Source organism: Mandrillus leucophaeus, unplaced genomic scaffold, assembly GCF_000951045.1.
Source record: "Mandrillus leucophaeus isolate KB7577 unplaced genomic scaffold, Mleu.le_1.0 Scaffold431, whole genome shotgun sequence".
Lineage (NCBI taxonomy): Eukaryota > Metazoa > Chordata > Mammalia > Primates > Cercopithecidae > Mandrillus > Mandrillus leucophaeus.
This window is the reverse complement of record NW_012104599.1, coordinates 2189658-2203810: the sequence shown is the minus strand read 5'-3', so window position 1 is coordinate 2203810 and position 14153 is coordinate 2189658. Positions and strand designations below refer to the sequence as shown.

Below are 14153 nucleotides of genomic sequence, written 5' to 3'. Positions count from 1 at the left end.
CCGCCCCGCCCCGCCCCGCGCGCTCCAGACCCCCGGGGCGGCTGCCGGGAGAGATGCTGGAAGAAACTTCTTAAATGACCGCGTCCGGCTGGCCGTGGAGCCTTTCTGGGTTGGGGAGAGGAAAGGAAAGTGGAAAAAACCTGAGAACTTCCTGATCTCTCTCGCTGTGAGACATGTCTGAGACTCCTGCTCAGTGTAGCATTAAGGTAAAAATCTTCTCCCCTCCCTCTCCGTGGTGGAAACCCTGAGCTGCACCGGCCAGGGCAGTCGTGCTGGGCTCCTCAGAGCGGGCTGTTGCAGTTGCTCTGTTCGCAGTAAATTATTTGGGGCGCGAGGGAAGGAGATGCAGCTCGCGGCGGCGGCTGTACCCTTTAGCGTAACCTTGCTGCTCCCCACCGCCGAGCCCCTGCTGGCTCCTCGGCCCCCACCCTCTTGCTTTTTGACAATGAAATGCCGGTCACAATTGGTCAGGAGCAACCCGGATTGTCTCCAGAACTGTAAAACACCCCCGTAATTAGTGCGCTTAAAAAAACCCCCAAAAACCTGCTCCCTATTCCTACACCCAACATGTGACTGAAATGTAACTTTTGTCCCCGACGGGTGGTCTTCTTAGAAAAAAAGTTCTTCAGTCCCAGCTGCGATAGAATCTTTTTCTTTATTTTTTTAAAGGACTCTCTGGGTCTGATCAGACATGATTTTTTCCCCCTCGTCTGATTGTAATTGCAAGTGCTGTCGGAGAGACAGTCCTGGTGTCAGCTTTTCCTAGGCATTGCACAATGAATTTTTTTTTTTTTTTAACCAAGGTGAATAAAGTTGCTGAATAGTTATTTTACTCTGATCCATATGAAAGTTGAGCAATCCCAAAGTAGAAAACTCCTGTGATGCAGGGAGAGGAAGAACTAAGCAAACCAGGCAAAATGACCTTCTGTGTTTGACAGTGCAGAGAGGGTATCTAAGAGCAGCACCCTCCCAGCTTTCTGGCCGGTTTTGCAGTATTGTAAATGCAGGGCGGTGGATGTTTGTAAACACACTGCTGGGCTACCCAGTAGTTGTGTGTATGCATGTCTATATATCTGTAAAGACTGTGGTGCTGCGGTTTGTTGCTTCTGAAAAGTTGTTGTAAAGTTTGCCACCATTGGGAGGCAGGATGATTTATCCGTCTACCCCAGTTATTTTTCCCATCGCTGCATTTATTGTACACTTTATTCATTTCACTATTCCACCAGTACCCAGGTAGAAAGCCTTCCGCCCCTGTGAGAGGCTGAAGCTGCTGAAGTTTTGTTTTTGGTTTGGCCTATTTAATGTATGTTCATTGAATGGACATTACAGCAACAATGGACAAGTAACCTGTTTTCTTCGTCTGTGGGGAGTTAGAAAAACCCTTCCTGTTTTAACACTGCCTTTCAATTAGAATCTGTGTAGGGGAAACGCAGTAGTTCATCATACAGGCTTACTAGGTTTTTTATAATTAGAATCACATTTTGGTGTTTCTTACCAGAAAACATTTTCATGGGTTTGAGGAGAGGCTAATGTGAAATCAAAAGGTGTGTTGGGCTTCTTTGTTTTTGCCTCACAAAAATGCCCAATGGAACTTTTAGGCTTTTGTGTTTGTACATATCTGGAGGTAGCAGTATGTCTGTGGGCATGGGGCGTGCCACACTAAAGAACTTGGGGTACTTTGATATTAATACTTCAAAACCAGTTTCTTTTGTGGTATAAATTAGATTCTACACCCAGTTCAGGAAAATCCTGCGGTATAGGTAATCTGATTTATTTGATGCTTCATAACATAGAGGTAACTTAAGACTAGGGTATTCAATCAATAAATTGTATTTAGCTCAGTGGCAATAAACCCAACATCAGGAAAATCTGGCCCATTACAGATCAGTAACTTTAGGACGAAACAACAAAAAGCAATGCTTTCTGTGACCTTTCTTGATTCTCTTCTAAACTGCATCCCCACCGTTCTGATGGGCTTATGGTGGTGTGCTGGCTGCAGACTGCTACTGAGTGGTTTGTTTCATTGTGCTCCAGTCGGAAAAAGAGTACAACAGTCCCTTGCCTTACTCACATACAGAACCAATTCCAAGCAAAACGCTTTCTTAAATGCAACGTGAAAATTGTGTCTATAATTTGCATATCATTTTTTCCTTATTGCTTACAACTCAGTTCTTTTAGGGTGCCTCTTTTCATTACTGTGTACTTCTATGTAATTAAAATAGATTTAATGTTCTTTACCAGAAAGGAAAGAATCACTTTTATTTTGGATTGTTCTTAATGGAACCAGTATATATTTGCGTAGACTGCATGTGTCTAGGTGAACGTATGTGAAGAGTATCTTTCCATGGAGTTTGTTTAATTCACAATGTTCCAATAATAAGCACTAGAGATCAAGGACTGGGATTATTCCGGGTCATCTGAAATGTTCTGGTGATGTGTGCTGCGTTTCATTTAGTCCTTGGGATGTGGTACGGTGACTGCATAATAAAAAATGTTTGCTGGTAACCCACAAGCAAGTTGCTTGCTTCTAGAGTCCAGTAAACAATACGCTTTTCTGTGTAGTGAAGAACAAATGTTAGAGGTTTTCAAGGATGAGCTGATGAACCTGATATACCGAACTCATGTGACACAAAAGGCTCTCACTATGGAGAGATTTCTCCCACTCCTTCTCTCCACTCCTGAAACCGTCCTCACTTGCTTTCATTCCTAACAAGTAGTGGGTCAGCAGGCAGACAGTTCCTCAGCGGCTGGTGAGATGCAGCACAGAGTAGCCTGACCAGAGACAGCCACAGAGGGAAGTACTTTGTTTATTTCTGAGCATTGCCTGCTGTGTTAGAAAAGAGGAGTGTCCGATTTGGGTGGAGTTTCCAAGGTGAAAGTTTCTGAATTGGTCAATCAGTGACGCCTTTGTAAAGATGGCTCATGTGGTGGCAGCTCACAGTGAATGCCTGATAAGGGCTTTTCTATTTCTTTTGCACTGTATAAGTTTGCTCCCATCACCCGGGGAAGTTAATATCAGACACACACTTTTTACAGTAGAAGAGAAGTTGACTACTCCGAGGGCACCGAAACTCTCACTGAGCCTTATTGTTTCTCTACACGCAACTTGCAGAAAGCAGGAGTGCTCGAGCGCTCCTGGGACGTCTGTCCTACAACCCTTGAAGGTTGTGGTACTGTTGTCATAGAAGCTCAGATGCTTCAATTCTTGACCATTTAGTGTTGTTTAAATGGAAGGAAAGGATCAACTCTCTAAAAAGTCAAATTATTTTAAAGAGGATTGCATGGCTGACTGTGCTGGTCACAGGAAGAAGGAAGAGGCTGTCTTTTCCATCATCAGCCTTCACCTTCAAGTCACCTGTTCAGTTCTAAGTTTGCCCAGGTTGCCGCAGAAGGTGGTTGTGGCCTAGCAGACACAGTCCCTTGTCAGGCTTGGCACAGTGTGTTAGTGGGCCAGGACTAACCAGAACACAAAAACGAGTCGCACAGTGTCTCTAGTCCCCTCCTTCCCTGCTGTCCTTATCAGTCAGCTTCCATAGCAAAAGGAAATCTGCTTTTTAAAATTTTGCTACTAACTGGGAGACTCTTTCGACTTCTCCTTCTGGACTGTGGGCTCCTTGGGTTTAGTGATGATTACCTTGGTGTCCTAGTAGCTAACTTGGCAGGTGACATAGAAATAGTTTTCAGTAATGTTTGCTGATGTGAAGTGAGAGGTGGGAGGAGGCCAGCCCCCTTTGCTCTTTCTGTCTGCGTGTAACCTCAGGGTGACGTAACACTTTCATCCACTGGCTTGCTTGCAGAAAGCCCTCAATAGGGCCCACTACAGCCTTAGAGAGGGCTAGAGCACTCCTGGGGGGTCCGTCCTCAAATTCTTATTAATAGAATTTTGATACAAAAAATGTTTTATAATTATTATTTCTTTGGAGACAGAGTGGCACTGTGTTGCCAGACTGGAGTTCAGTGGTGCGATCTTGGCTCACTGCAACCTCCTGAGTTCAAGCAATTCTCCTGCCTCAGCCTCCCAAGTAGCTGGGATTACAGGTGCCCGCCACCACGCCCGGCTAATTTTTGTGCTTTTAGTAGAGATGGGGGTTTCACCATGTTGGCCAGGCTGGTCTCGAACTCCTGACCTCAAGTGATCTGCCCGCCTCAGCCTCCCAGAGTGCTGAGATTACAGGTATGAGCCGCTGCGCCCAGCCTAATGTTTTATTATTTTGATAAAATTCTCAAAAACTGCTTTTATGTCAAAACTAACAAAGAAGGAAATTGAGGAAAAGGTACAACCAAGGGGCTTGAGGAATTGCTTTAACAGGTTCAGATTAGCAGGCTTCTAAGTGCCCCCCAGTGGTTCTGACAATAGAATCAGGGAACTTTCAAACGTTCAGAATTGAGAGACCTGAGAGATCCCCTGAGCCAACCTCCTATTTTTTATAGAGAGGGGATCCAGAGACCTAAGGGGTTTGCTTCAACCCATGGGGGAGTGAGCCAGGTTTGGAGGACACAGGCCTACAGGTTCTCAGGCTACTGCTTCTCTGGGCTCCTGGTGTGTCCCTATAAAAGGCCAAGGAAACTCGATACAATAGGCTTCACTCTCTCTGGCACTTCCTAGCTTGGTCCATTTTAATCACAAGCCAGCTGGTCTGAGGGCACGGGGGTATGTGCCAAGGAAGATGGTATGTGGGGGGAGAAATGGGCCACTGGGGTCTGGTCAGGTGTGAGAAGAGGAAGTAGTAGGAGGGAGGGGATGAGGGAAGAAGGGCCTGACGGACTTGTATTGGCACCACTATTTGCAGCAATGTGTGTGTGTGTGTGTGTGTGTGTATATATATATATTTACAGTGCACAAGGGCCTGCAAGTTCTGTTTTGAGCTGAAGGCCCCTTATCTGCTGTTAGGACTCCTTTGAGGAATCCTTGGGTGGGCCGTAGTGTCTTTTATCAAGGGTCAGCCAATCCTATTTATACTTTAATTTCTGTGTAGTAAGCTCCCTGTTTCAAATAGCCAAAGCTAAAAACGTGGCAGCTGGCCCTAAAGAAGTGGCTGTGGAAAGTATCCTCCTCAGGATAAGTAAGTCAAGGGCAAAAAGTACCCCAAATGTGAGCACCAGAGGCAGGCAGAGCTAAGTCGCATTCTGCTCCTCCAAGTGCAGCTGTATTTGTGCACACCAGGAAAGAGCTGGGGGCAAGGTGGGGGCACAGGGTTGCTGGGAGTAACTCACACAGCAGTTTCATTTTTTTCACCAATTAAAACTTGCCCTTTGGTGTGGATCTCCCAGCTGAGTGATTCAGTGTCGGATGAAGCCCCGTAGCGTGTGCGAGATAGAAATGACATTTTTTTTTTTTTCTATGTGAATACTACTTTAGAGACAACTCTGGAGCTTGTTTTCAGGCAAGAGTCCACCTCTGCCATATTTGTTGTTAGATGTGTGTTGGGAACCAGTCTCCGTGTGTATTTGTTGAATAGAATGAGTGTGCATTTACTCAGGGTTCCCACGCCAGAAGGGGCCCAGCTTAAAGACTGTTCACTGCCAAACCTAGTATTTGGGGACAGAAAGACTAGACTAAATTAGTGAAAAGTTAGAATTATAGCCTATTAAAAAACAAACACATTTTTATTGATTTTCCGAACATACAGGAACCAAACTAATAAAGTGTTGCTTACTGAGGCATCTCAGGGAAAGCTCCAATGAATAGGCAAAAGTGACTCGTGTTCCACATTATTCATTGGGTAGAAACCAGTGCTACCATGTGCTTGGAACTGTTCCTTTGGTGTCGAAATATTACCACACATTTTATTTGCTCTGTTAATTTGATAACCTTCTCTTCTTAGATAGTGAAAATATATAATTCAGCCTGGTTGATGTCTAAATGATCTGGAGTTCCCAGAGTGCGGGCGAGAGGCTTGATTAGGGAAGGCATTTTACCCCGTAAGTGTGGACTCTCAGATGAGCATAACTGCTCACTTAGCCCTATGGATTTCCCTTACAGGAAACTAGAATGCTTGCATTTCTGAAATTTTATAAATTCTGTGTAATTAAAAGTGTTCGTCTGCTGTTTTAGTGGCCGTTGTAGCTTACAGCTATATAGTGATTTATTACAAAACACTTTCTTCCCCTTTTACTTCTTCCTCTTCCTCCTCCTCTTCCTCTTCCTCCTCCATCATCATCACTGGCATCATTTATTGAATACTGCTGCATGCTGGTCCTTGTGCTGTTTTGTGTACATTATCTCGTTTACTCTTCGCAGCTCTCTCAGGGATGCAGGTTTTCTCTCCATTCTACAAATGAGGAAACTGAAGCCCAGAGAGGTTAAGTGATGTATTGGCCTAAGATCTCCCAGGCTGTAAGTGGCAAAGCTAAGGCCAGAATCTGTATCGTGGGACTCTCATTCCAAAGTATTTTCTGTGAGGGTATTCCAAAGTGCAGCCATCTTTGCGAAGAAAAGTAGGAAACTTGAAGTGACGGGTGGCTGGTGGATCGTTACGTAAGCTGAGATGAGAGGCAGGAATAGAGCTGGCAGAAGTGCTTGCAGAGGTTCTGAATTTCCTCTGCTTCCCGGTCTCTTCTGAAGATGGATCTTCCTAGCCATTACACAAGTAGTGGGGACAACCAGATGGTCACACCAAGCCACCACCCACTGTGGAATAAATGTCTAGCTTTTCCATATTTACACCCGTCTCTAATGTCCTCTGGTGAGATTTTGTCTTTTGATGGGTTTCATTTTGGGCCTTTTGTGTTTTTCTCAGAGGCCTTTCTTTTCCGTCTCTGTTTTTCTCTTACTTCCTCCAGTGCTTAATGACTCCTTCATGAAGTGGAAATCTGAGAGATTGTGTCCTCATCCTGCCTGGCCTTAGGCTAGACACCTTCTTTGCCTGCTTTTTACTTCCTGGTCAGTTGCTTCTCCTTACACAACTTTTTTTTTTTTTTCCTTTTAAAGCTTTTCACACAATCCATAATCACAATTTTTTATTTTTCTTAAACCATCTCTCATGTACATCTTTAATATTATGTGATTTCCAGGAATCTATTTCAGATATTCCCTGATTTTTTCCCCTATAACAAAAGGAATCATCTTTTTTTGACTCCTGTCTCGATGGCCTGACCCGACTCACCTGTTCTAATTTCCTGGAACAAAGAGAGCATTTTTGCCATCTGACTTTATACATTTCTGATTTTGAACAACTCTAAGGAAGAGAGTCTTCAGAGCAGATGTAGGGAGAGAAACAGAGAGAGAGAGATGTGTTGTGGAGGTAATATGAGGGGGCTCAGCATTATCCACGTTTCTCATGAAACAAATGAGGAAACTGAGTCTTGGGGCCTTTAAAGAGCTTGCTTGAGATCACATTCCTAACTGATCAAGCCAGAGTCAGAATCAGCGTTCCGTCCTAGGCCCATGTTCCTCTAAGACCATAGCAGAGGAAAAATGAGAAAAAGCAGGCAAGAATTCAGAAAGCATAGCTTGCTTTTGCAGATTCACATGACTTGATATTAGTGTTCATCATTGTGACTTCCAAGTGAAAGCCGGAGTTCATGTTATGAGATTTGAGAAGTGAAGAAAGAATGCAATGTATTTTGGAAAGATTTCTAACAAAAATGGTTGGCATAAGAATAATGTTAAGTTTTAAAAGGCTAAGCTTCAGTTATGTGGATGACTGATTTATGAAAAGTACTCCCTCATGAAGACACAAAAGAGGTAGCCAATGCATCTTGCAGGCTTGAGGCCTGATGGCCTCCTGGGGGTATTTTTCCTTTGTATGTGGGAGTCAGATGTACGGAAAACGACTTCATTTCCTGAATGACCCAGAAAGGACGTGTTGCCCTGCTGGGTGCCGTTGGTGAGTGTGCTCAGTGGTGTTCGTGTTGCCACAGTGTAGATCCAATCACCACGTCTTTCGATTTTGACTTGCATTTTGTTCTGTCTTATGTTCTTTGGTTCTTACCTGTCAAGTTGACTTCCCGTAAGGGGGTTGTAAGGTGCTCAGAAAAGGGCTCTACCTCACTGCCGTGCTGTGGATGCTCCAGGGGAAGAGCATAGACAGTGGAGTAGACAGACCCATGACTCCTGGTTCCTGAACTTGAACTTGTTCAAGTTACTTAATCATGAACCTGTTAGCTCATCTGAAGTGGTAATAAAAATGTGTGTCTCTTAGGGTTGTTGGGATAGGTACATTACCTAATGTAGTGCTTTAAACTGCTAAAAAGTTAGTGCTCCTCCTCATTTGTACATCCTCCATAACACGTGGATCTGGAAGAGGCTAGAGATTTTCTGGTTCTGTGCCCACATTATACAGTTGAGAATACAGAGGCCAGGGGATGGTTTCTGTTTTTGTTTCTGAGACAGAGTCTCGCTCTGTCACCCAGGCTAGAGTGCGATGCCGAGATCTCAACTCAGTGCAACCTCTGTCTCCCGGGTTCAAGCGATTCTGGTGCCTCAGCCTCCCAAGTGGCTGGGATTACAGGTGTGCACCACTCACCTGGCTAATTGTTGTATTTTTAGTTGAGATGAGGTTTCACCATGTTGGCCAGGGTGGACTCAAGCTCCTGACCTCAATTGATCCTCCCGCCTCAGCCTCCGAAAGTGCTGGGATTACAGGCGTGAGCCGCCGTCCCCAGCCCCCAGCCAGGGATGTTAATGGCCTTGCTCATGCTCCTGTGGCTGGTTGGTGGTGCCATCTAAACTAAAATCTAGGCCTCCCGAGTCAGCTGACTCCCTGCACAGTGCTCTTGTCACTATCCCATTGAGTTGTTCACAGGGCTGGGGTCACTCAGTCAGTGCTCAAAAAAGCTCTTCTTTTAACTTTAATTGAATACAAGCCTCAACAATAGGAGAGATGAGCCAAGTGCAATTATATGATAATAGCAAATGCCTTTTGCATCTTACAGCAGAATTTTGAAGGAATAGCTAATATGGTTCTGAGTAAGTTTCCAGAGATGAAAGAAAAGGAAAAAAACCTAAGTCTGGAAGTACTGTACAGTGAGTCTAACTAGCATTATTACTCAGCGCTCAAGTATTTGAACCTATTCAGGGATCGGCTCCTTCATACAGTTGCTTATTATTTGTGACTGGGGTGAGACTTGAAAGAGAGCATCAATTCTCTAGTCTGCTTTTGTTTAACAGGCAGTTCCATGTCTGTCTGACCACAGAACAGACACTGTTTGCTGTGGGCTGGTGAATGTTCACTTTCAAGAGCGGGGAGTAGATGGCCCTTCGTGGAAGTTAAATTATACAGAAGAGTTTGAAAAGGCCAAATTTGTTACTTTGGAGCATGGGGAAACCTTCCTCTCTAGCAGATGTGAGGGCACCGAAGTGTCTTTTCAGCAGTTGTATTCTTCTTGCTGTGGACCTAAGTTGGATCCTAAGTCATTCTTTGTATGTACATAGCAAATGAGAAGATGAACTATACACTGGCAAATGACCCTTTTTTGAGGAATCGTGGAGAAAATGTTACCTACCTCTCCCTCCTACCCCCACGAAATAAGTGTGGGCTACTTCATACTCTTGAAGCAAGAGTTTAGGTTTGGAGAGAAACTGCTCCTCTGATGTCCTCCTGGACACCACAAGTGGAAGTTTGTGATTTTCTTCTCAGCTGCCCTGTCCCCTCTCCCTTGGGTTATGACAGGCCGTGTAACTTTATCTTTCTCAGGACTTATCTCTTTGATGAGGTCAGTAATCCTGCTTCACTTACGTCCCCTATACGTGAGAATGCCACAGCCGAAGGTGACATGCTAAAGCATTTCCTGGAAAAAGTGAGCTACAGATAGAAATAAGGCTCGTAATTTAAAAAATCGAACCCCAGAGAACAGCCTGTCTCTGAAGTTAACCATTCCCCCAGCACTTTCTCTTGTTTCCCTAGTGAAAGTGTGAATCTAGGTTGTGAAAGTGTGAATCTAGGTTGTGGCAGTGGAAGTTCTGGCACTGCTATGAGGTGAGGAAGGAAGAGGGAGGGCCCAGATCTGCCCACCTCACTGCAGATGTGGCCCGGAAGAATGCCGGGGTCTCTGCTGAAGAATCAAGGTCAAGGGATGAAGAGAAGTTGGCGAAGGGGCACAAAAACACAGCTAGCTAGAAGGAATACGGTATAGTATTTATTCATTAGTACAGTAGGGAAATTAGAGTTAACAATAATTTATTGTGTATTTCAAACTATCTAGAAGAGAAGAATTGTAATGTTCCTAACACAAAAGAAAAATGTTTGAGGCAGTGGATATGCCAGCTACCCTGATCTGATCATTACACATCTGCACAGATATAAAAATGTCACGTGTACCCCCAAAATATGTACAGCTATTATATATCAACAAAAAAATCAAAGTCAAGAGATAATTTAGAATGAGTATGGTCTCAAGCCTAGTGACTAATATGTGGACAGGTAGATCTGCACTAGGGTATACAGGAGAAACTATTATGGAGACTTCATAAAAAGGGAGATGAGATGGGGTGCAGTGGCTCACACCTGTAATCCCAGCACTTTGGGAGGCCGAGGCAAGTGAATCACCTGAGGTCAGGAGTTCAAGACCAGCCTGGCCAACATGGTGAAACCCTGTCTTTACTAAAAATACAAAGAATTAGCCTACCTGTAATCCCAGCTATTCGGGAGGCTGAGGCGGGAGAATATCTTGAACCTGGAAGGTGGAGATTGCAGTCAGCTGAGGCTGTGCCACTGCACTCCAGCCTGGGCAACAGAGTGAGACTCTGTCTCAAAAAATAATAATAATAAATAAAAAAAAGGGAGATGGGGGAGATGGCGGGAATTTGCTAAGCTCTTTTGTTAACTGCTTTAAAGAACTTGGACTAGGGAACTTCTCTCAAATTTATTATTGGTTGTTATTTCTAGACCATTTGTCTTTCCCAAACTGCCCTTGGCCATCAAATCAGACTCCTGCTAGAGTAAGCCTCATTGTAGTGTCTCTTGGCTCGCCTCTGTGGTTTCACTAATTAATTATTTTCATGTATTGACCTGGGATCACAGGCCAGGCACCCAAAGGGACAGAGCTGAGTTCTTTTTCTTTGGGCCTGTTTGGGTACTCGTAACCCAAGTCCCTGTCACAGGTTTTGGAAAAATGGCATATCTGAAGGATTGGATCCGTGGTGCATTTTGTAATTGCTGTATCCGCTTTTCTTTAAGGTCTTGCTCTGTCACTCATGCTGAATGAAGTACAGTGGCATGATCATAGCTCACAGTAATCGCAAACTCCTGGGCTCAAGTGATCGTGCTGCCTCAGCCTCTGAAGTAGCTAGGACTGCAGGTGCACCACCTCGCCTGGCTACATTTTTTTTTTTTTTTTTTGAGACGGAGTCTTGCTCTGTCGCCCAGGCTGGAGTGCAGTGATGCGATCTTGGCTCACTGCAAGCTCCGCTTCCCGGGTTCAAGCCATTCTCCTGCCTCAGCCTCCCCAGCAACTGGGACTACAGGCGCCCGCCACCACACCCGGCTAATTTTTTGTATTTTTAGTAGAGACAGGGTTTCACCATGCTAGCCGGGATGATCTTGATCTCCTGACCTTGTGATCCGCCCGCTTCAGCCTCCCAAAGTGCTGGGATTACAGGCGTGAGCCACCAAGCCTGGCTGACCTGGGTACTTTTTAAAAAAAATTTTTGTGGAGACAATGTCTTGCTTTGTTGCCCAGGTTGCTCTTGAACTCCTGGGCTCAAGCGATCCTCCCACCTCAGCCTCCCAAAGTGCTAGGATTATAGGCATGAACCACTGTGCCCGGCCATTTTGTCCTCGTTTTGACTTGAGATCTGGGAGATTTTGAAGATCCGTGTCATAAGTTCACTTGACTGGTGCTTTGCAGTTTTGAGACCCATTCCTGACTAATAGGTCTTGACTGCCACTCATGGCCAGCGATGGCTGGGGACAGCAGGACACTCTCACTTTGCACCTTTTAATCTGGTCTTTGTTCAAAGCAGGGTGAAGCCGGTGGGAGAGTTGTTGTTTTGGGGATAAAGTCTGGGTAACACAGATTCCTCAGGCTGAGTAAGTCTCCTGTTCTCCCCGACTTTGAGACCTGAATGACCTGATTTGGCTGACTACACCTCCAGTCCCCTGGACAGCAGCCAGCTCCTTTGACTTTGTGCCATTTAGTCCTTCCCTTCGTCTGCTGACGCTAATACTTTAGGGTGAGGTGGAAGGAGAGAGCATACCAGTTGGTGAGGTAAGAGTGTTTTCCCTCAGAGAACCGAAGAAACAAAGACTCCCTTTCTGAATTTTGTGTTCTGCCTCTTTGCATCTCCGAGGCTGCTTGTGTCTGGCAGGGCTGTGAGTGAGGAGGTGAGGGTGTGCTTCTCTGCAGGCAAAAGTCAGCTGTAGGTCAGATGTGGCTTCGGAACACAATGGAATCCAGGGGGAATGTTGGCGAGCGCAGGAAGGCTGGAGTGATGATCCTCTAATCTTGTGCGGCGTGCTGTAAGAGTATCTTCAAGTTTCGCCGAGACGGGCAGGGCAATGAGCAAAGGGACCTAGGTGTTAGGTGACATCTCAACTAGGGCACCTGGTAGTACACCTGTCTTGCATGTTCCCACCCTTCCCAACACTTTATCTTTTTGAAGCCACCTACCCTTAGAAAATGAACAAGCAGCCACTGACATGGACAGCAGTATGTTTACTTACCTTTTGGATGCGAGACAGTTTGCCCCACTGGGAGAGATGTGGGATAAGGCCCCAGAGTGGAAAAAAAACCTTAAGAATGCAAGAAGGAAGAAAGGTAGGGGAGCCAGCAGGTCCCACTGAAAGGCCTTGTTATTCCAGCAAAGAGGGAAGAGGTGGGCCCAGTGACACAAGTCACTAACATTAGCCAGTTCTGAGAATTTCTCTGTCTTGAAAAACTTGGTAAAATGGCCAAATGGAGCTTCTCTGAACTAGGGGGAATGTCTGTGTGTGCGTTTGTTGTTAGCCGTCATGTTCAACAGTCTGATTTAAGGGAAAGTTGGTCGTGTACATTTTCATTTCAGCTGCGGTCTTTGAAGGTTCGCCATGGAGGAGGTGTGGATGGATGAGAATATAGTCTTCCCGCCTCTTGGTTGGCTTATATGTAGGTTATAGGTGAATGTGAGTTCACAACACAGCCTAGTTCTTATTTGGGTACATTTTTGGATGACTTGCAGAGGTTGGTTTGGGAAAACCCAGTTACCCTTCCTTTATGCACATATTTCTGTCAGACTAAATGCCAAATAGATCATTGGAAAGAATTTTCTTCACAGCCCTGGTCCCCAAATTGGTGTCTGTGATTCTTCTTAGGGTCTCATATTATGAGAGTGCACTCCCTTTAATCTTTTGGGACCTCAAGTGGGGTCTGTGGGGACCAGATTGTGCTTCTTTGGGAAACTTCTTGCTGCACACTGGCCAGCGTAAGGCAAGAGTTAGTCCTGATGGCCGGGTGGTTCTTGGGCAGTTGAGCATGCTTAGCGCTTGAGAGGTTTCTGTGACACCATTTGCCAAAAGGGACATCTCTCAGCTGGTCCTAGTGCCCCAGGGCACAAATGTCAGGCTTTGGGAGAAAATGCACGATTTCAGGTTCAATCTTTTATCTGCATTTGTGTGCATGAATGGACTAATAATTGAAGTACATGGAACGATTTCTCCATACTCCAACACCTAGAAAGTAGCTTCCTGGGTTAGGGAAGGGTTCCTAGGTACAGCTACCAAAGGCTCAGACTTAAGCACCAACACTGGAGGTTAGAATTAGCATGCTCTAGGGAGGACAGTGAGAGGGTAGCTGACACAATGCCTTTATGGGCTATTTTTAGCTTTAGTCGGGCCTATCTGGAGTGGCTTGTGCTTTCTTGGGCACCGTCCTGCATTTATTCCAGGGTTTGTGCTTGTGATCTGTTTGCATATTTGCCACATGTATTGCATGCTCATGGGATGATAAGTTGCAGAAATTATGGCATCATCTGTTTTCTGGCATATAGAGGAAAAGATGACACAGAATCCAGCCTTGTTGTGGCGAAGAAACCTAACATAGATGTAAAATGTATCTCCTTGGAGGCTTGGCTTTGTGATGGGCTATAAACGGATTGTTAAACAGCAATGTGAGGGGCTGTTAACAAGCTGTTTCTAAAAGCATCTCCCTGGTCTGGTCTGAAAAGGTAATGTGTACATATTGTACATTTGAGACAGTTTGCCTGTGGTGTTTATATGTTGGTAGGTTTTGTGTAT

At 45.1% G+C, this 14153-nt stretch overlaps 1 protein-coding gene across 1 annotated transcript in view; it reads left to right on the top strand.

Moving 5' to 3' along the window:
• Positions 1–14153, top strand: part of ETV6 (ets variant 6) — a 260618-nt gene continuing 246465 nt past the window's right edge. The window contains exon 1 of the mRNA XM_011993649.1: positions 1–206. Coding sequence (XP_011849039.1) covers positions 174–206 — 33 coding nt within the window. The 5' untranslated portion in view covers positions 1–173. The remainder of the gene's footprint in view (positions 207–14153) is intronic.